The following is a 22,941-nucleotide window of genomic DNA, read 5'->3' on the forward strand; positions in this document are numbered from 1 at the left end:
AATTGCCCTGGTATATGAAATGTGCAATACAAATAAAGCTGCCTTGCCTTAAATGACATGTTTGAGGCTTTACCATTACATCCCCTTAAACTGCTGTCTAATGCTAATATAAGTAACTTTCCTAGGTCACTCTACATGGACAGTATCTAACAGTTACCACCTAATACGATATTGCATACAACATGAGAAAAGAACTGGCATGCAGTATGTGGATTAATAGAAAGTTTATAAGTATCAACCGAACATTTACTTTCCTCCGCCATGTTTCTGCACATATGACGTCAGCTCTGCTACTTCTGTACCAAAATTTCTGACTTGAGGGGTGTTCATGGAATTTTCCCAGTCAGGAACTAATTTTCCTGATTATTCCGACACCATGTGAATGCAGGGAAAATCATGTTATGTACAGTATAAGCATAGAAACACGTTTTGAGCACAGAGGTGTATTCAGTCTCACCGGTGCTGTGATTGAACAGTTTATGCTCTCAGCCATTCTAATGGTTTATATCTCTGCCAGTTCAAGCGCACACACAGCAGCATGATGATGTAGGATTTTCATAAAGTGACATCATCATATAATACATGGGTAATCTATCAACTGCCCATACTCCACCTCAAAGGCTGCTGAATGAAAAGCTGAACAGATTGACTCTAAGTGCATTCAGCTCGTGGCTTTAGTGGAAACACTGCTCACTTACTCACTCAAAATGATGCTGATGTTTCTGCGGCCATGTCTGGCAAACACCGTAGGTGCTAAATTTGCTGTTTTAACCTTTAACTTTCTTGAGCAGAGAAGGTATGAAATGATGTTGAGCTGAAAAGAGTCTGTGTTTTGTTTTCAGCAGGAGGAAGAGGACCCAGACAGAGGGCAGCCCTGTATGCGCTGTGGGGACCAGTGCCCCGGCTTCCGGGTCCATGGCTGGAGGTATGTCTTAAACATTGTCGGCGCTGCCTGTTAGCTTAGCAGGAAATGTTTTTCTCAGACTTAATATTCACCTTTGGTAGAGTTGCACTTTGTCCTGCTGCTGTTTGGACCTTCTGATAATAAGCAGCTACTCAAAAGGTCTAAAGTCAACTTTTTTAAGGCTTTTTTAAGGCTGTTAAAATTCAAAGATATGATAAGCAAACACCTTTAATGTTTTTATTAAGGCTTTAAAAACAGATTCTTTAGACTAAGTTTCAATATTATTTTACATATCAGGTAATATATGAATATTTTTATAACATGCAGCCAACCGAGACATTTTATCTCATGTGTGCAGCTATCAGCAAGGACAAAATTTGACTGTTTCTGATTTATTCACCAAATATAAAAACACTAATATTTTCTGCTCTGTAGGTATGTAAAAGTGTAACAAGTAGATGTATACGAACCGATAGTTCAGGAGTCAAACTGTGTGTGTGTGTGTCTGCAGATGTCTTAGGAAGGACATCAACATTACTACCAACGGAAATCAGCTTAACTGTGATCTGTGCACACACTGAGTGCAGATATACATTAAAAGACAACAAACATGACCCAGTCAGGGCACCGCATGATATTCACAGAGCCGATCAGCCTTACTGACCCTGTGGCCACGAAGAATCAGGGCTGCAGACTCGTGAGTGCCATTAAGCCCTGACAATTGCAGCAGAAGCAGCTGCATTTAGTTTAAGTTGACTTTATCTTCATGGGAAAACAGGAGCATAATCTGACACAACAGATTATTTTCTTTGGCGCAGATCAACCCAATGTTCATCTGGAACAAGGCGAGATCTGCTCAGCAGAAGGACGAGTGTTATGTAGGATGTGCATATTGTGTTTTGGACTGTTTGGAGAGTTTCTGTAATTGTAGGAGGCTCGGCAGCAAAAAAAAGGCTTTAAATTCTTGCAGTTCATGCTTTTTAAGGCACGAGCCACTTGAAATGTCCGCCTACATACCTCTTACACCTATTTGTTCAGGAGTTGTTAGCTGTCAGAGGCTGCTGAACAACAATTTATTTCATTCTGTTAAGCAGGTTTTCGCGTGCTTTCCTTTGAGCCCCCCTTTTCTTTTCCCTCCTCCTTCAGTCTGTTAGTGAATATCCAGCTGGTTGGGTCTCTATGTTACTCTAATCCTGTCAATCACGCTAATAAGATTAGGCCTCGCTGCTGTGATAGTAACCCTCCCGACCACTTCATACCTCCCTCTGTCTCCCCCACTGTCTCCACATTTCAGTGCTGCTTTCCCTGTTCTAGTGTGACATTTGTATTTCATTTAGTGTAAAAAAAATATGAAACACTAGACGAGCACTCAAGAAGAACAGACCTCTGCTTAAATCAAAAGTAATATCTTGCAATGTTGAAGGTGAAATTTACATTATTCAGGACATTAACTTAGATAGAGCTGTTTTGAATACCAGTATTTGGGCATTGAAGCTTCAGTGAGAAAGATTCATGATTAATCAAAGCCTCAGGGACGGGGGGAGTAAACGAGATTCAAGGACATCAGTCGGTGCGCTTAAATGAACATAACAGTTAGGGTTGCAAAGGTATGAGATTTTCGTTGGTACGATAACCGTCTAAGAAAATATTATGGCATAACAAAAGTGTCATTATTATCAAGTACAATGACCCTCAATGGAATGAAACAGAAGGTTTATCCTTTGGTTGAACAAACATTTTATTACTATAATTGAAACTTGCAACCACATTTTTAACAATTACATGTCAAAAGTCTCCGTTTTCAAAACAACTAAAGTAAAGGTGCAATTCTCAGTCCATTGCTCATCTATGGTATTTTTTGAATACCATAGATGAGCAAATAGTCAATTTTCATACCACAGTACACCTTCAAACTGGTATACTGCTGCAACCCTAGTGAAAATTTGCCACTTTGTTAGCAAGCGAGTCGCACATTAGCCATAATAGCTAGAAAAATAATACCTTACAAGATGGCTAAGCTAAGCAGTTACTTAAAGTTTTCATGTGAGGTGGTTGTGGATTTGTGACGTACCAGTTTCCTGTGGCATATCTGGCACTTGACTTTTGGGGGGCATCTTTGCAAATTTTGAAACTACTCCAGACACTTGACTTGTTGAAGTCTTGCTAGCGAATCTGTAAGCCTGTCAGCTGTGGTTTAACTGTCCAGTTTCAGAAGTGCTGGCCTGCTGGTGACTGACAGCAGATGAGAGCGAGTGGGAGTCACAAACAAACGGAGCAGTTAAATACTGGTTTTGACATTGATTTCAATTGTGTACGTGTAGGTGTTGTGTAATTATTTCTGTCTATTTTTCAAATTGTTTTATATTCAGGCATGGCACAGCAAATTTAGTTGTACTTCTTGTGCAATGACAATAAAGTCCATTTGTTTCTATCTGTTCTGATTACTATGGCAATGATTGAAGCATCAAAGCATTTTGGTCAGCCCTAAATTTAGCAGCAAATGACTATTATCAATGTACTGGCTGGCGCCGCCGGTATGATCACACTGTTAGCTCTATCAGCACTGTTGCCGTCGCTAGCACTGCCCTGCTGGCCGCCACCATTTCGACTTGGCCTCGGCTATGTTTGCTTTTGACGTCTGAGGTGAGAGCTGTGTGCAATCCTGGCATTAGACTGTGAATGTCGTATATTCTAGAGTGAAAAATTATTTGTGTATCTGCCTCATCATTTGGATCTGCCCCAAACTTGACTGGGCTCTTCTTTCTTGAGTTACATGAACAATTGAGGCAGTAGTTTTTCCATAATCAGTGCTGACAAACAAGCCACACACATGACCTCCTTGGCAAAGGTAATGACTATTTGTATATTAATAATTAACCTAAGTATAAAAGAAGAAAAGGGTCAGTCATTTGGAAGGAAGCTGTATAATCCAGATGATAAATTTCATTTTTCCAAGTACACTGTGTTTAGTGTCTCCAGACTCTGAGACTGTAGACTACAACCATCAGGTTTGACACACAGCTAGACGAATGAAAAACAAAGGACAGAGATTTATATCTGGTAACGAAGGCTACATTCACAATCCCAGATGGAGCGCTGCATGGCTGAAGCAAACTGTGGCTCGTACATGGAGAGAATAAAACAAAAGGCACAGGAATGCGTACATCATGTAACCAAAAGACTGTAATTGTATCTTTTAGCTTTTTTCCAGTTTTGTTCCCTCTATTCAGGTCAAGACAAAAGCTTAGAAGTTAGGATGTAATCTAAAACACGTGTGCTGCTCCCTACCTCCAGCCACACTCTGGTGGAAGTCTTGGCCCTGAACGCATCAGTCTGTTTACAGTATCTGTGCAGAATTAACATAACGCTGTGGGGTCTGTGGAAGTTTCTCAATTATGCATTTGGCTGGAGGACGGATCTGAAATTACTTTTGGGTGAGAGGACAAAGAGAAATGTCTTGTTTAGACCTTTCAAGTCTCTCAGCTGATCCAGGAGAACGAGGGAAACATGAAAGTGATTAAATGATTGAGATTTATGGGGGTCAGCTTTTAAGACCCCAGAGTCCCGGTGCTAATTGCATCTTCCTTAATAACCAATTTAGAGTCACACCTTCCCCGATGGAGAAGATCATCCAAGTGACCACGGGCTTAACTGCTGATGCTCGCTGAGAGGGAAGTGATCCATCTTCATCCCGAGCTTTCTCAGACAGAGCTTAAAGTGAGGCGGGGGGCAGATGGCGCTTCCGCTGCCCAGCAGTGAGTGAATTGAGTTACTTTTGACCCACAGGTCCCCGCCACGCTTCAAAAGTGTTCAAAGTAGCCTTTGCTATTAGTCTGGGTGGCCATGCGGCAATTACTCAGTCACTAATTAGTGGCAGAGAGCTATAGGACAAGACCCATCTGTTTCTGAAAATCAGATGTAAGGAGGGCTTCACTATCCATCCTGCAGTGAGCTATAGATTATCACCCAGCAGCAGAAGAGGATTATCCTATGGCTGCTTTCACTGACCCACAATATATCTGTATACCCCAAAACAGTCCAGATTGGCTTTTGAAAGTTAGATGTCTAAAAACTTCATAATGTTTGGCCTGTGAGATTATTTTTAAGAATAATAATGACTTGTTTTATCTGACCAGCAGTCGAGTATGAAAAGATATCCAGTTTACAGTCATGCAAGACAAAGAAAAGCCGAAATTCTTCACGTTGTAGAAACTGGACCAAAGAGTATTTTGGGAATTTTTTCGTGAAAAATCTGAAAGATTGACTAATGAATTTATCATTTATCTGTTGCAGCTTTACATTGCAGCTATCACAACTAAGCAGCATCACTGAATCTGATCAAGTTAAAAATTCCAGTATGTTATTTTCATGGCCCAAGAAAGTTCAATCAATATTTGTGAACATGAGCTACTCTCTCTCAGAGCCAGGAACCAGAGAAAGAAGTCTCAAACTTTTGATGTCAAGACAATGAATTGAGGACTGAATTTGTGGACCTACAGAATATTTGTTGTCTTTTTTATACCCAAATCAGCTGTGTTCTAATGTAGCGTTCTCAGCTCTGAAACAGAAAATGTACCCCAGAGTTTCTACAGTTTTGGAAAACCTGGAAATGTCGTGGCAGTTTACAAAAAGTAGCTCTAATGTGCATCACTGTGTAAAAGCATGTAGTTTAAGTTTCTTTGTCTTCTCCCCACACTGCATCTCTCCCTTCACGTATACCAGCCAGCAGGAATTATGTTTAAATAGAGTTGAATCTGATATGTTTGAATAAGAGAAAAACAATGTTGTGACAGTGAGATTTAATATGTTAAAGTTTCCTTACCTCGGCTGTGCTCCACTGCTTCTTATTAATTGTGCTGCATTTTTGAGATGGAGCGATGTTCATGTTATACATTGTCAATGGTCATAGAAATTCTGTTATGAGTTCTTGAAAAGTCATGGAAAAGTTTGGACATTTTGTTCATAAAATTGTGTAGGAATCCTGGCATCCATATACTCAGAGGATTCCCCTGAGTGATATACTGAGTCCAATTTGTTGTCTACAGAGCATCTCCAGACTTTATACTTGATGACATGACAGATTTGAGTTTAAACAGTTTGGGATTTTAGAAAGAGTTGCTCATGTTTACTAATATTTTTGGACAGTCTTAGACCACAGGAATAATGTATGAATTTTGGAAATGGGTGTAGTTCCCCTTTTAGCATGTTTTGTCCATAAAGCAACATGAAACAGAACAGAAATGTTGTTAGAAGAAAGATCCTCAGTTATTGAATAAAGTCAGATGATGTTGTGTGTCGTGACTTCACTAAGACTGAAAGTCATGCCGTCTGCTTGATGTTTCACCAGAGACACTTTGTTGTCATGCAGGCCCATCTTGATCACATAATATGACAAATACTGCACGGCACAGCATTGCTCATAGGCTCCAAATCTGCTCCACTCTCATTTCTATGATTAATAACTGCATCAAAGCAACAATCGTCCATCTGTTGTGAATCAGTGCAGCAGTCTGGTCAGAGGAGAAGAGACACAGAGAGTTCACTCTTCTCTATTGTCACTTGGACTCTGACGTTTCATATCTTCAAAGGCAACGTGAGTAAATTGTTTAATTGAAACGTCCGCTGCGTGTGTACTTTAGCTTATCTCTTAAAGTAAATTTAGAAATATCACATGAGCATGTGTGAGAACTGAGGTTGAGTTTTCGGTAGTGTGTGGTTGTGTTCAGCGCCTTTTGTTTGAGCCCACTGTCAGCACGGAGGAGGGTGGGTGTCGGGGGTGGCGGGGACATTGAAAAGAGCCGAGCAGACAGAGAAATTACCACATGGATCTGAGCTGCCATAGAATCTGCTGCTCTCACTGACAGACACGCTGACAGTAGTAGGCACCTATTGGATGCAAAGCTTCACAGAACACAAGTCTGGATGGGACAGCGTTAACAGGCCGACCTGGACTAATTTGTCATGATTACAGCAGGTAATGAAGGAACCATATCTTACTGTCTAACAGGATTAAAGGGACCAGGAACTCAAACAGTCATTAGGTTGGGAGATCTGGTGGGTAGACTCTTTGGTGTGTGTTTAAAGAGATTATTCTTCCGGGCTTTATGTTGTTTTGTATACAGTATGGACTTTAGGTGCAGAACATGACGTCATGTACAGTTAGTGTTCACCTCTCCTGTGGCAGTTTGGTTGCCTGTAATTTATCTTAACAGGAAGACTATATGGTGTCTTACTGGATTTGTCATTTTATTTAAACACATACACACATTTGAAAGTGCAGGCACGAATATTACTGGACCAACTCAGGTCAGTGTGGGATCCAGGGGAGGAAAGAACAAGCCTTAATCTCTGTGTTCAACAAATTAAAATGATTTAAAATCCCCTCAGCTAAGCTAATTAAAGCTGCTGGATTTCCAGAAGTTCAAATGAGTTTATTTCTGCTCCATTTAGTGGCTAGTTTCTGTTTACTTTCCCATGTAATAATAATAATGATAAACTTTGTTTCTGAGGCGCTTTTTAAACTAGAGTTACAAAGTGTTTCACAAAATAAAATATAATACCATACCAAAACAATAAGAGAACATCAAACACAGAGATAAAGCTAAGTATAAAAGAACGACATTAAAACATTTGAAAAATGATAATAATAAACCTCCATCAGCATGACAGAGCTGTCCTCCTCTTGACAGACTGCCCCTTACCACCCTGCTTTATTATCTGGACTTAATTTAATTATTTCGTATCTTATTATCTATATGAGTGGATTATCTATAGCTGGTAAACACAAACAAAAGATACATCATGAACAACAATAACAGCACCAGCTGTTTCAGTAACACTGTTTTGTTGCAGCAAACAAATTTAGAGGCAGATTGTTGATTTGTGTCCAAAGCAGCATCTGTTGTGTCTCTGCTGGTTGTGGAGTCAGTGTACTGCAGTTTTCTCTTTTTTTTTCCAGGCAGCTCAGTTTGGATATAAAATACAGTATTTCTTAATTGATTAGCTTTGTCTGTGCACTTTTATTGAAACACTTACACTCATTTGTGTTCTACGAGGTGAACTACAAGGTCTTCCATCACAATCTAAAGCCTTTTTACACAGAGATCGCGCTGTAGGGCTGCTAGGAAGTCCCGTCTTTATACTGCTTTTGTATTTTTACACAGAACCAAACGACCGCACCATCATTCCACCCCAGTGTGTGATCATAGACAGCATGCCGGCATCGCAGAATCGAAAGAGTAGTGACAGGCGTGACATGTAACACAACAGCGTTGGTCAATAGTGTGACATAAAACATGCAGTGGCAATGACATGGCGATAACAGTCATTTACCGTCTCTGTTATGGGCAGCTGATCTTGTCCTCTGCTCGGAGGGTAAGGAGCTCCCAAATCTCATTGCTTTCCCAAATTGCAGACTCAAGGCCGCTGTTCCTCTTTATTGAGTTAGCTGCTAACTACTAACATCTACTTTTTAAATCTCCTTTGTCGTCAAAATGTTATACCCTCTCCACCCATGGTCCTGCCCTCTTTATACAGACACTGGTTTGGCACTGTTACTACCTCTCGTGGTGGCTTAAAGGCGAGACCACTCTGTCTCCCCATTCCGCGATCGTACCTTATATACAGCACAATGAGACGGCATAACAGCGTATTGTTCCCTCCTTGAACAGGAAGTGTAAAAGGGGCTAATATTTCCCGCACCACAGGTCTGATTTTGACTAGGGCTGCAACTATCATTCATTTAATCTATCTGGAAGTTATTTTTTCAGCTAATTGTTTTGTCTATAAAATCCACAGAGCTTAGGTACTGTTTAAATGTGTTTTGTCAGATGATCCAAATATATTCGCATATTTGCAATGATATTGATAGCCCAGAACAGACAAACTCAACATTGACTCTATATAGGACCATTTGCGTTTTTGCATAGGCCACTGTAGATCTCCTATCGCTTGGCCAGTTTTAGTTGAATGCAGTCTGCAACCTAGGTGCCACTAGATGCCACAAAATCCCACACGCTAGACCAGTGGTTCCCACCTGGTGGGTCGCGGTCCAAACTTCACTTACCTCAAAATAAAGTGTGTTTTTTACTCAATTGCAAGTCAATTGAGTAAAAAACACACTTTAATTTGAAGTAAGTGAATTTTCAGCACATAAATTTTCAAGTGCCGTTTCCTGATGAAGAGTGAGAAACTTACAGACAGCTACTTGACAGAGACATCAAACTAGCTTGACGGCATGTTCAAATGCAAGTATGACGCTGAATATATTAAACTGTGTGGACCTTGAACTAATAACTAAGGAGAAATCTGGACCCTGTGGCTGGACCAGTTGGAAACCACTCTCTAGACCTAATAACTAATCTATTATGTAGTTTCATATTTCTGTCAATCAACTAATCAACCACTAATATCTGCTATAATATTAACAGCAGTTTGGTGAATGATACATAAGTGATAACCACCTTGTCATAGCTGTTCTTGCTCTATAAATTTCCTCCAGGACAATCAAAGATTTTTAGCTTTTCCCTTATTTGGGACTTCCTGTTGAGTTTTTTGACCTGTCAGCAACAAATGTGGTGCGTAGCCAGAGGGGACAAAGCCTCACTGTATTACATCAGAGGCTTGTGAGTCAAATAATTGAACAGGACGGGGCTCAGCACAGCAGGGCTTGGTAAATTGCAGTGTTGAAATGCCCTTCAGAAATGTGCTGCTTTTAACTTCACTGAAGTCATGATTAAACAGCCACTCGCTAAGCAAAACAGAAATGGGTATGTTGTGGAGAAGCATTATAACTGTATACACTTTGGCGGTGCTGATTTGCTTGTTTGTGGGTTCAGAATATGTCTGTTGTATATGTAGAAGAAGTATGTTAGATATTTTGGCGTGTGCACAAACCAGTGTTTGGTCGAACTCTGCCCTAATGGCAACAAATCTGGACACCGGCCTGCTCAAAGAGAGACGTGATTTAAGACTGTCTGCAAACGTTCATACCCCCAAAATTATTCAAACTGGCACTTTGTCATCTTTCAATTAGTGTAGGTTGCATGTGTGGGTTTGCACCCACTGACTATTATATCCTTTAATCATGTGGAGGCTGGTGTGGTGTGAGAACGGGTGAGACATGGTGCATTTGCCATCTGTCCCATCGTGCCAGGTCTCCGGCTGTGTCCTCAAGCCCACTTACATCGGCATGTGCGTCGTGGTCCCCCCTCCTCCTTTGCTAACACACACATACACAATGGCACACACACACATGCAGCAGGGGTCAGACTCGAGCCAACATGGCTTAGCCTAAGCTGACTTGTTCTGTTTACTATTATTTATATTGGTTCTCCCTACTTGGCGACCATGTCCACATAAAGTGCCAACTCCAGGACGTCTGTATCTGACAAGCATGTACTGACCTGGGCCTGAGAACAGGTACAGAGATCACAGAGTAGCATTTATTTTCTCTGTTTTGGCAACTTCTTTGTGTCGAGTAAAGAGAGGGGAGCATGTTCACACTGACATGCAGCAATTACCTGTCACTGCTAACACTTCAAAGACTTTTAATGTGAGGATTGATAAGAAGAGGAGCGCTCCTGCATTTTTCAAACAGTTGTGTGTGTGTGTGTGTGTGTGTGTGTGTGTGAGCTTTTTGGTTGAGTGGGGGCTGGGTGCTGGAATAAAGCAGCTTTGTGCCTTGTGAACTTGAGCCACAAGTGCCAGCTGGCAGGCCGTTATGCAATCACAACAGAGATGTACACATGCAATACATGCTGCATATGGTCACATTATCGAATTCGAACACACACTCAGGGGACAACCACACCTCACTGTCATCCCGGGGCACTTAACTGTGACTCCACCGGTCCCATAAACAGACACACCCACCTCCAGACTGAGGAGTCAGCGGATGAGACGGGGTGTAATATGAGGCTGAGGGAGATTATTGCTCCCATCTTCACCTCCCTCTCTTAACTGCAGCAGGGATTGACAGCCAGGCTTATGTCAGCGACCTCATTTCCTGCTTATTTGGGATGTGCTGGTCCTGATGAGAGATCCCCAATAACATCTGTGATGAGATTGACTTTACTCAAATTGTGTAAGTGCATTAAAACTATTCACTATACATAGACTGTACTTGGATGAAGTCTTGAGTGATGATCTGTAGATTGTGTTTTTGTGTACCAGTGTGACAACTGCTGTATTAGTAATTTCTGGCTGCAGGGAGTCTGGCTGACTCAACCTCAAGAATGTGTGTGGGCAGGTTTGTGACATAATGTCTCCAACGCAAAGTGTGTTCATAAATAATATGGTTGCAAACTGTGGGAGTGCCCTTATGAATGTGTCGTAAAATGAGTTATTACCTTACGAGCCCTGCTGATCGTGGTTGTGTTAGAACCGGTCTCAGTGCCTTGGTTTAGTAAAGAGCGATCCACACTAGAGCCCTGTACGGGACTGCTTTATCTATTCCTATAGAATTACCGCAGGGGGTGTGATAGCTCCCGCCTGCATCCCCAAACATTCTGATCATACATGCCCACATAATTGATTATCAACAGATTAAGACTGCAAGGATTCAGTGTTTTTATTACTGTCAATAATATTTCTGGGAAATTCCTTCAAATGACCAGCTTACCTTGTTTGTCTTTGTATTGTTAAGACATGCACCCTGATATAAACAGAGTTCAACTTTTGCAATGCAGCAGCGCGCACCGCATGTCATGTGGCAAGGAACAACCAATCACAGCTCACAGATATCTTTCCCTTCTTCTGTAAATATACAGTCTGATAAATACGCAGGGCTACCCAGAGCTTTACATCTGTCCCACGGATGATAGGCCCACAAACTTATAAACAGCACCTGGAAGAAGATCAGCTCTGCACTCAGGATTTATAGGTATATAGGCTATGATACGGTGCTTATTAAGTTTGCTTAGCAACCTCAGACACAAGCTGCTGCCGTGCTCTTGAAAGCTGGCACATAAAAAGGCACAAAAGTAGTGCCCACTGCCTGACCTTGCATTTTCCAGGTGGTTAAAGACACGTATGTAGGTATAAACGGCTCATTCTAAGATAACAAAGACACAACAATTCATAGTTTCAGTTGATAATACACTAAAGAAAACATACTTACCCTAAATCAACACACTGGACCTTTAAATAGTTTTTGTGATAGTTATCATTCTTGGTGTGGACAGCCATTTCCAGCAAGCATGTATCACCAAGCAGCAGTGAAGTGCCCTGCACCAAGCTGACATGCAGTGTCTATGAAAAGTTGCAGCGGCTGCTCCGAGCTGCAGCCATTTGATTCTGTGACAAAGTGTGGTCAAACTAAATGTTCGGGATATTTTCACAATTAGTCTAGTTAAATTGCAGCCAGAGAACATTTGCAGCCAATCTGTAAACAGTCCTGTGACATGTTGACCTATGTTACCAAGAATTTCCTCCCATCTGAAAAACATGAAGATGCCGTCTGGCTGCAGAAAAATGTTATTGTCTTCTGGCTTAATTGTAGAGTTCAAAAATCAACTGAACTTTCAATTTTTTGTATATTTTCTTTACATTTCTGATTTGTAAAATGCTCCTGGAAAACAGGGACTGATGTAAATCTGAAGTCTTAAATCAGGTCAAAACCCTAACGCTGGGGTTTACACCTTGTTACCTGAAGCACCGGCAGAACCCAGCTTCCTGAAATATTTGACAGTTGATCAGCTTGTGTTGTAAATCAGTAAAAGGAAAGTCCTCAGGGATGAAGCTTAAAGTTGTCCTTGTCTTCACAGGAAGATCTGTGTACACTGCAAGTGTGTGCGAGAGGAGCATGCAGTGCGCTCGGTTCCGGGCCAGCTGGAAAAGATGATGACGAAGCTGGTATCAGACTTCCAGAGACACTCCATCTCCGACGACGACTCGGGCTGCGCCTCAGAGGAGTACGCATGGGTCCCACCTGGGCTCAAGCCTGAACAGGTAAAAACTGGGGTGCAGAGCAGACGCACAGTCAGGACGAAAATTAATGCACGATGCACGCTTCCACTTGGACATGTTCGTACATACACAAACAATTAGATAACCATGAGAAAAAAAATATTCAGTGTTTTTGATTTATGAGTACACTTGAATAAATTGCTGTATAAATGGCTCTCTGTACTCTGTCATGTATGCTCTCTATGTGAACACACTTGTCTCCTCACAGGTCTACCAGTATTTTAGCTGCTTGCCAGAAGACAGGGTGCCTTATGTGAACAGTCCAGGGGAGAGATACCGAATCAAACAGCTGCTGCACCAGCTGCCAGCCCACGACAGTGAGGTAACAACACTGTGTTACAGTCTTTGACTTCGCTCCTGGTGTGCTGCAGTAGTGTGGTGACATGACAAATACATACGATCAGTCAGTCTAGCAAATTAACCAAATCACAATACAACAATGCCTATTTATTGCTGATTCCGAACTTTCTTTCAAACTTCACATATATGCTGTTTTAAAGAATAGTAAACTGGGTGCTATTTATATTTCCAAACATTGTTTTGTCTTTTAATGTCAGGGGAAAATTGATTATGATACTGGTATCATAAACTACTACTGTTACTGCTATTATGACCCATCTTTTATTTTTTAAAGAATACTTCACCCACAAAATGATTGTTTGTATATCAATTAATTACTCACCTCGTGTCACTTTATTTTTCACACATGCCTCCACGCTCAGTGAAGAATCCAACAACAGCAAACACTCTTGATGAATTGGAGTAAAAGGGGTCCACATTTAACAATAGCAAAACTAAATCAAAACATTGTTTACAGACTCTCACACAAATCGTGCAGTATAATCAGAGTATCACTTATTCCCTAAAACCTTCCCTTTTAAAGCACTTACACAATAACGGTCTCGGACATGGACAAGAAGCGCACTTGGGCAAGTGTGTATGCTTGAACTCTGCTTAAGTAAAATGCAGGAGCAGAGGTCTAATGCACGTGCTTGCTTGCGGAAGTGTTTTGGAGAGTAATGTTTTAGCGAATGCATGTGTTTGGGAAGTACTGCATATGACTGTATAAGTGAGACTTGAATTATACTCTATGAGTTGTGTGAGAGTTTGTAAATGGATGTTTTGATGTAGTTTTGCTGTTGTTAAACGCAGTCCCCCTTTAATCCATGTTTGGATACTTTTGTTTTATACAAATTCAAGGTAACAGGGATGAGTCATTGATATACATTGTGGGTGAAGTATTCCTTTAAATGTTATTTGCAATTGTTTATGGTGCTTTGCGAAACGTCTGCTTCATGCCCATCATTGCCTAATGTATGAGTCTCCTAAAACCAGAAGAAAGTGCTTCATACGTCCCTGTAATTAAAAATCATTCTGTTTTTAGGCTTCAGTTTGGTCAGAATGCTTTTTATCATCAGGATCCTGTTGCTAAAAAGATGATGCATCTCAGGAGGCATATAAACAGTTTCAGATATAAAAGTATAAACAACCCGACCTGAACAGCCTGATTTAATTAATCTTACTGAATCTAAGAAGTCACGTTTGTTTGCACATGTCAACAAGAATATCTTTGTGTTTCCTGCAGACCCAGTACTGTAACTCTCTGGACGAGGAGGAGAAGAAGGAGCTGCGTTTGTTCAGTCAGCAGAGGAAAAGAGAAAACCTGGGCAGAGGCGTCGTCAGACTCTTCCCAGTAACTATGACGGGAGCCATCTGCCAACAGGTAGAGCAACATTTATGTTATGTTCAGAAAAGGTAGCAGATTTCTTCATGAGGCCACTATAAAACTCAAAAACATCAGTATCTTTATATGATATTAATGCATTCAGCTGGAACCTATTAAAAAACATGAGATCCGTGCAGAAGAGTTGTTTTATAGGACTGTAGAGCGTTCAGGTGCAAGTAGGTGCAGGCATAGCTCAGGGGCCACAGCACGCTGGGATTTAATGATTACAGGGCTGTATAACATTCACCATCTGACTTCCTTCCCTCTGCACCACACCCCACCTCCATGCCAACCAAATCTATTTTTCCAGTGTGGTAGACAGATCTGCGGTGGAGACATAGCGGTGTTTGCCAGTCGGGCAGGACACAGCAGCTGTTGGCACCCTCAGTGTTTCCAGTGTGCCACCTGCAGCGAGCTGCTCGTCGATCTGATTTACTTCTTCCAGGACGGACAAATCTACTGCGGCCGGCACCACGCTGAGAGGCTCAAGCCCCGCTGCCAGGCCTGCGATGAGGTGACTGTCTCACTCAGATCCCCAACCTGTCTCATAAACTGTCAACAACAGCAGGAGGTTAAAGCAGGTCTATAAAAGCAAAGTGTGGTGGGAGCCAGACAGCAAGAAACTGAGTATCTTGCCAGTATAATAGTATTTATACTGAGCTCGTACCCAGTTTCCAGTTTCCTTTCTCTCTCTCAAACCGTCCGCTGAAGGCAACAGTTTTAGTTCAGCGGTAACTTGTGCAGAAAGATCCCTTAACATATCCCCAAATTTATCATAATATCTTGTCAACTGTTATATCATTGGTATTTGTAGAGAGATATTTGCAGATTTTTCTGGCGGTCTCCTCTTGTTTTGAATGGCCTCTCAATGTGACTTAAGAGATTAGTTGACGTAGTCGACTAATGGATCTGCCACGACTGACCTACAAGAACCCAGAGGATGGCTAAGCCTGCAGCAGGGGAGCCGATAGCATCTTTTTTTTCCTATCTTGTTAACCCAAATCCTCAGCACTCATTTTTACAACTGATTTGTTTACTTCTGTACCCATGAAATCATCACTGCTGTGCTGACTGACCTCTCCATCTCCCTCCTCTCTTTTGCTGCTGTGTCTCAATCCTAGATTATTCTGGCAGATGAATGTACAGAGGCAGAAGGGAGATACTGGCACATGAAGCACTTCTGTTGTTTTGAGTGCGAGGCTGCGCTGGGCGGTCAGCGTTACATCATGAGAGAGAGTCGACCGTACTGCTGCTCCTGCTACGAGTCCCTGTATGCAGAGTACTGCGATACCTGCGGAGAACACATAGGTACTGAGCTAAGTTTAAAGGAACTTATTGACTGGGTTTCTGTACAGCTTTCTGTCTTATCTGTGGTGCTTTTATCAGTCTAGATTGATTGGGTGTTATTTGCTGAGTGTTGGAGTTATTGGCTTTAATCTCACAGATGCTATAAATGCTACATTTATCCCAGTTATTACGTCCTTAAAGGTGGCTAAACAGTGTTAATGTCTATGATGTGTCACTTATACTTATGCATTAACATTTATATTTGTTTGTGTTTGATACCCCACATACATACTGTATACATGCTGTATAAATAGACTAGATAATAGAGATAGACACGCAATCATTAAATCATTTCCTCTCAGGTATTGATCAGGGCCAGATGACATATGAGGGTCAGCACTGGCACGCCGTGGAGTCGTGTTTCTGCTGCGCCCGCTGTCAACTCCCCCTGCTGGGACGTCCCTTCCTCCCTCGAGCGGGGCTCATCTTCTGCTCCAGGCCCTGCTCGCTGGGTGAGGACCCCAACAACTCCGACTCCTGTGACTCTGCGCTGCAGAGCAAACCGCCTCAGCACAGACGCTGTGAGACAGCAGGGAAACAGCAGCAGCCACAGTGCGGTTCTCCGTTGCAGCCACCAGAGGGCATCACTGCTCCTATAACTCCTGCAAAAGACTGCATTCACACTGCAGTGGGAAACAGAGGTGATGATGGTATACTGGTGTCATACCCACATGTTATGTAGGTCACACTGCTGAGAAATGACCCTGTAAGAGATTATTCTCACATATCTATTCATTCTGCTTCTCTCAGGAGTCCACTGCACTGCTCCAGTTCAAAACGGACTTCCTTCACCCAGTGGTCATCCTCATCCAAGAGGCTCCTACTCACCTCTCCCCCACATCCATCTAGGAAATGGCTTAGGTCCATCTTGGCCCAGCGATCTTCCACATTACAGTTTACTGCCAGGAGACTCTGGCGTCAAACCTCCTGCTGGTGGAGAGCTCAATGGAAATACTGGACTGACTGGTCTGAATTCAAGAGGAACCTCTACTGCTAAAGACTGTAGGAACTGGGTGGAAAGGACGAATCAAGTTATGCAAGGTATCAGAAATCGCTGATGCTTCACACGCTTACACAAACAAACATGGTGTCAATATTTTATAGCTTTATAATCTCCTGATTTTCTCTCTGCAGTGTTTCCTCCTCAGAAAAACTCCCACCTCATTTCACCTGACTCGCCTCCCCTCTCGCCCAACAACCCCTCCATTCTACCACCTCCTCTGCCCCTCAAGTCTCGTGACCTGATGCCCCAGGACTCACCCCCACCCCAAAACCTCCCCCAGCCTGAAGACAGACCCTCTGACTCTCCGCCCCCGCTGACTCGAAGTGGCACAGCCAGGGTCAGCTTCAGAGAGCCAATCAGCAGCAGCTACTCTGTCAACGAGGACGAGGATGAAGAGGAGAATGAGGAGGGGCTGCGAGAGGGCGAGGAGAATCAGCAGGAGGAGGACGAGGTGGAGGGAGGTTTCGGAAGCAGGTTACATCTGCAGAAAGGCATCCCTCCACAGATGGATCTGCTGGGTAAGAAAAGGCTTTCTGAGTCCACAGCATCACTCCTACTAAATAAGGTGTTTGATACTGTGGGCTGCAGCATCCTGTCTCTTATGTATTGTTGTCTTTCTACAGGTTGTTTTCCCTCTTGCTTTAAGCGTGCAGTGGTTCAGCCATTCCTTATTCCTTTTAGACTGGTTCCCAAGCTCCAGTTTTTATCCAAAAGACTAGAAAAAGAGATTACCAACAATGTCATCCCTTTTTAAGCAAGAACAAAATATTCAAAGCTTTTCAGTCTAGTTTTAGGAAGCAACATAGCACTGAATTTGCTCTTTCAAAAGTTCACAGTGACTTGCTAACAGCAGCTGACAGTGGGGACTGTGCTATTCTGATACTTGTAGACCTTTGCATGGCATTTAATACAGGCGATCATTAACTTACTGGACTTAAACAATGGGCTGGGATCCAGGAAACAGCACTAAAACCAAGATCAAGATTAACTTTATTGTCCTACAGAGTGGGAAATTTGTCTTGGGCCAATGGTTCAAGTCATATCTGGGAAATATAAATGTCTCTGTTAATATGGGGAAGTGCTTCTTCTTCCTTCTCAGCCCCCTTTACCTCATTGGTTCCTCAGGGCTCTGTTTATGCACCTCTTCTCTTCTCTTCTCTTATCTTGTTTCGTCTCGTCTCGACTCTCTTTATGCTCCCACTGAGTCCCCTCATTAGGAAGTACAGCATCTCTTTCTGTTGTTTGGTGGATGATACCCACCTATATCTCCAACTAAAAAGCCCCAGCCTTCGGTCTTCGTAGCCCCTATTTCACTATCTCCAGGTCATTAAAGACCGAATGTCCCAAAACTATTTGATGCTAAATGAGCTGAAAACAAAAGTGGTTCTCTTTGAATCCACCGGGACTCAGCCCAGACTTTGCCCACTGTCATTCTCTGTAAATCATATGCAAAAAAAAATTGGGATAATTTTTGCTTCTGCATTTAAGCTTGAGGCCTGAGTCTAGAAGAGGCAGCTTTTTCCAGCTGTGAGCCTTGGCCAAAGTGAAACCCTGTTTTTATTATTCCAAAATTGTAAAAATGTAAACCATGCTTTTATGACCGCTCGCCATGGGAGTCAGTCAGTCTTCACTCTCACGTCTGCAGTATGCGCAGAACACTGCTGCGAGGTTGTTAAGTAGTTCCTGTAAAAGTGAGCATATTTCCCCTGCACTCGCCTCCCTCTGCTGGCTCCCTGTTAGTGTTAGAATTCATTTTAAGACTTTATTATGCGTCTAAAAGCACCTTAGAGATTGGCTCCCTTTTACTTATCTGACCTTTAAACTCCCCACACCCCACTCAGGTTTTCTGACTAGTCACTTATGGTCATCCCTCAAGCTCGGCAGTAACTCAGGGGCAACCGCGCCCTCTCAGTCTCAGGCCCCAGTCTGCCCCACCACATAAGACAAGGGTGTCCAAACTTTTTTGAGTGGGGGCAAGTTCGATGGTGTGAAAAAACCTGGGGGCCAGCTGCTTCTCACATTATAGGGGATATTAAAATAATCACATACAAATTTAACAAACACAACAGTTTCATCGTCCGTTGAAAAAGTATTCAGCTTTCCATCGTTCCTGAAAGCAGTGGTCCTCACTGTCGACTTAACGCTTCTTTCTTCCTTTGTTTGTTTATCATCTCTATAAAAACACACTAGTTCTGCCCACGTAGTTCCTACTTGCTGCTTGACAACAAACTGATTTATAGTCCTGCCATGAGTGGAAAAACTGGAGGAAAAAAATGCAGAGTAAACTTTGATACTTTGGACATGTCTGATATAAGATTTTCCCCCTCTACTGAGTCATTCAGCTCAAGACCCACCTTTTTTCTTTAGCTTTTAAATACACATGAATTGCTGTGACTAATTTGCCTTCTATAATGGTTGTTTACTACTTCTGCCTGGTATTATTTGTATTTTGTTGTCTGCTCTCTTGACCTGTTTTTGTGCTTCATACATTTGTAGAACTCGTGTTGTTGTTTAATGACTTTGAAAGAGGACAATATTAACTGAAAGAAATTAATTCTTTGACAATGTCTGTTTCCACCCAGATGGATCCTCTTACCACCAGCGTAGCCTGCGGCGAGGGTGGAGCCGTTGCCGTATCCCCTCCGACCCCGTTCTCCACCCGGGAGCAGAGAGGCGCTCCCGACGCTCGCGGTCCGACCGTCCTCGGCTGGACACCCTGGACTGGAGAGGCGAGAAAGACAGGGACAGCCGGGGCTCCGCCAACACCTCCTCACTGACCCTCCAGCTGGGCCACTACAAACACGAAGACTCCTGCTCCACATGCTCTTCATCCTCAGACTCAGAAGAAGAGGGCTTCTTCCTGGGACAGCCCATTCCTCTTCCTCCGCAGCTCAGGAAGCAGCAACCTGAGGCGAGCAAAGACAGAGAGGAGGAGGAGGAGAGGGAGGTGCAGAGAGACAGGGGACTGAGGGGCAGCATACGGCGGAGGAGAGCTCACAGCCTTGGTGCAAAGGACAAAGATAAAAACTGTGCTATCTCCTAACCCCCAACATCAAAACATAGCGTGTTATTTTCTAAATTATGGTGCACAAGAAGAACTGATGGTCCTTCATTACTCTGGTATTCAAGCTGTTTATCAGTTTCATGATGGTGACACAGAGTTCAACACACAGCCATTGTTCCTGACACACTACAGCAACAGAAGCACAACAAACCTCAGAGAAGTCACTACGTTTAGCTTCACGGTATTGACATGTTACAGTGTAAAAATGTGAGTGTATGAACCGTGTGAGTAAGTGATGAATGTGGAGTGATTATTGTTGTAACATCCAAACGAGGACACACACCTGTGTCACAGTTTATTTGAACACAACCTGCCATGACCCTGAAGTGAAAGGCTCTTTAACGTCACCTTGATTTACATATGCAAACTTTCAGTAGCATGTATGACCAGGAACTGACAGCTCATTCCTCCATCGTGGTTTGGAACAGGAATATTAAATATATCTTATGTTTAACTCCACTGTAACCATCTTTATGTGCTCTTATGTGCAATTTTTATACAGCTGTAATATCTTACAGTTATGAAAACTGAATGGCCAAAATATTACTGTCAAAGTATCACACAGAGGAAAATTTGAGTACATTTTTAGAGGTTAAAGGGACAGTTCACCCCAAAATCAAAAATATGTATTTTCCCTCTTACCTGTAGTGCTGTTTATCAGTCTAGATTGTTTTGGTGTGAGTTGCTGAATGTTGGAGATATCAGCCGTAGAGATGTCTGCCTTCTCTTCAATATAATGGAACTAGATGGCACTTGGCTTGTTGTGTTCAGAGTGCCAAAAAAAACCATTTGAAAATCTTTCTACTGAACTACACCCACCAACCATATCCCTACGCAGAAAGAAGCATGTGTCTACTCATGGACGAGAGGCTCATGACAGTGTGAGATGAAAACATAATTGGTGTCCTCGGCTGAGCTGTAACTTTAGCTCAGTAGTGCTAGGTAAGGTAGCAGTAGATGCACGCTTCCTCCTGTGCAGTGATACAGTTGGTGGGTGTAGTTCGGTAGAAAGAAAATAGTTCCTGCATGAAACTGCTCACAACAAGGTCTGTGGATTATCTTGAGTAACTGGGTCATGATTTCTGGAAAGAGACATTGATGTTGAGTTTTCAAAATGTATTTTGGTGCTTGTGACAGCAGGGCTGCAAATAACGTTTTTTTTTTTTTTTAAGATATTTTTTGGGCCATTTTGCCTTTAATGGACAGGACAGGTAAGCGTGAAATGGGGAGAGAGAGGGGGGATGACATGCAGCAAAGGGCCACAGGCTGGACTCGAACCTCGGCTGCTGCGGCAACAGCCTTGTACATGGGGCACCTGCTCTACCACTAAGCCACGACACCCCGATTTTTAGATATTTATTTATTTTTATTTTATTTTATATACTTTATTAATCCCCAAGGGGAAATTCAATTTTTTTTCACTCTGTTTGTCAATTACACACTGGTCCGAACACACACACATACACAAACTGGATCTATACATGCACTAAGTGGAGAGATGTCAGAGAGGGCTGCCCATGACAGGTGCTCCAAGTGGTTGGGGTGTTTGGTGCCTTGCTCAGGGGCACATCGACAGTGCCCAGGAGGTGAACTGGCACCTCTCCAGCTACCAGTCCACGCTCCATATTTTTTTGGTCCGGACGGGGACTTGAACAGGTGACCTTCCGGTTCCCAACCCAAGTCCCTATGGACTGAGCTACTGCCAATTAATCTGTTAGAGTAAAGTAACCAGAGTAAAGAAACCAGAAAATGTTCACACTAAAGTAGCTGGAATCTGAGGATTTGGACTTTTTTTTCTTTAAAAAATTACACAAACTGATGAATTGATTAGTTGCCAATTGAATAAATAGTTGACACCTAATTGATGAATCATTGCAGCTCTACCTGAAAGTGCGAGATCTAAACATCAATGGCGTCCTCCTCAGCTGAGCTGTAATGTTAGCTAGCTCAGTGGTGTTAGGTGAGCTAGCAGGAGATGCACGCTTCCCTTAGTGCAGTGATAGAGTTAGCGGGGATAGTTCAGAAGAAAGAAAATAGTTCCTACATGAAACTGCTCACAATGTACATTTATGCGTACATTGCATACGTATTTAACGAGGCCTGAAAGAGCCGTTTGCCACTTCCCACGGAAAAGTTGGGATCTATAAAAACAGACGATGGGAGAAACTTTGACCCATGCTTATGAATACTTTGGGGACGGGGAAAGTGGTGACACAGATGGTGAAGTGGAAGCCTGATTGTAGATTTTTTTTAAATATTTTTTGACGCATGCTGTTTTTGGCTTTTGTTCCTACGTATATTTTTAGTATGGATCCTACACACTGTTTTACAAATTAGACCCTTGGTCATGATTCCTAGTAAGAGACATTGCTGTTGAGCTTTTCAAATGTGTTTTCTAGCGTTTTGAGCACCACAAGCTGAGTGACATCTAGTTTTATTATATTGGAGAGAAGGCAGATATCTCCAACAGTTGATAGCACCAAAACAGTGTAGACTGATAAATAGCATGACAGGTAAGAGTAAAAAATATGTGTTTTGGTTTTGGGGTGAACTTTACCTTTTAATTTTGTTTCTGTGTCCAAACAAAATACTGCAACATTTGTATATATTCATGTCTTTAATCAAAAAACACTTGTATGACTTTAAGGTCATTTATTTTTATATCCTTGGTGTAGGTCGCTGTTCTTTCTTGTTTTATTTCGGGCAAAAAGAAAAGATTATAACTTCTGTTTCTCTGACTTTGTGAGACAACTTTACGTTGATATTAAATTTGTCTAAACTGTTTGTCTTGCTGTGTACTTCTTTACCTCCACACTTTACACATAACTCAACATCCAACCTTTGACCAGCTGTAAGTGTGTCAGCAGTGCAGGTCAGCTATGATCCCAGCAAACAGAAAGTCCTTATCACATAACCAGCAGCATGTAACA

At 42.3% G+C, this 22,941-nt stretch overlaps 1 protein-coding gene across 2 annotated transcripts in view; it reads left to right on the plus strand.

Moving 5' to 3' along the window:
* prickle3 (prickle homolog 3) overlaps window positions 1–22,750 on the plus strand; it is a 31,944-nt gene extending 9,194 nt beyond the window's left edge. Inside the window, exons 2-11 of one of the 2 annotated variants that reach the window (XM_049581911.1) lie at window positions 843–925; window positions 12,670–12,853; window positions 13,080–13,193; window positions 14,457–14,594; window positions 14,908–15,111; window positions 15,719–15,905; window positions 16,247–16,585; window positions 16,695–16,985; window positions 17,079–17,465; window positions 19,530–22,750. In XM_049581911.1, the coding sequence (XP_049437868.1) occupies window positions 843–925; window positions 12,670–12,853; window positions 13,080–13,193; window positions 14,457–14,594; window positions 14,908–15,111; window positions 15,719–15,905; window positions 16,247–16,585; window positions 16,695–16,985; window positions 17,079–17,465; window positions 19,530–19,990 (2,388 nt within the window). In that variant the 3' untranslated portion in view covers window positions 19,991–22,750. The remainder of the gene's footprint in view (window positions 1–842; window positions 926–12,669; window positions 12,854–13,079; window positions 13,194–14,456; window positions 14,595–14,907; window positions 15,112–15,718; window positions 15,906–16,246; window positions 16,586–16,694; window positions 16,986–17,078; window positions 17,466–19,529) is intronic. The other variant, XM_049581912.1, reaches the window with a different exon arrangement.
* Window positions 22,751–22,941: the final 191 nt, after the last annotated feature.

The sequence above is a fragment of the Epinephelus fuscoguttatus genome, linkage group LG7, assembly GCF_011397635.1.
Source record: "Epinephelus fuscoguttatus linkage group LG7, E.fuscoguttatus.final_Chr_v1".
Lineage (NCBI taxonomy): Eukaryota > Metazoa > Chordata > Actinopteri > Perciformes > Serranidae > Epinephelus > Epinephelus fuscoguttatus.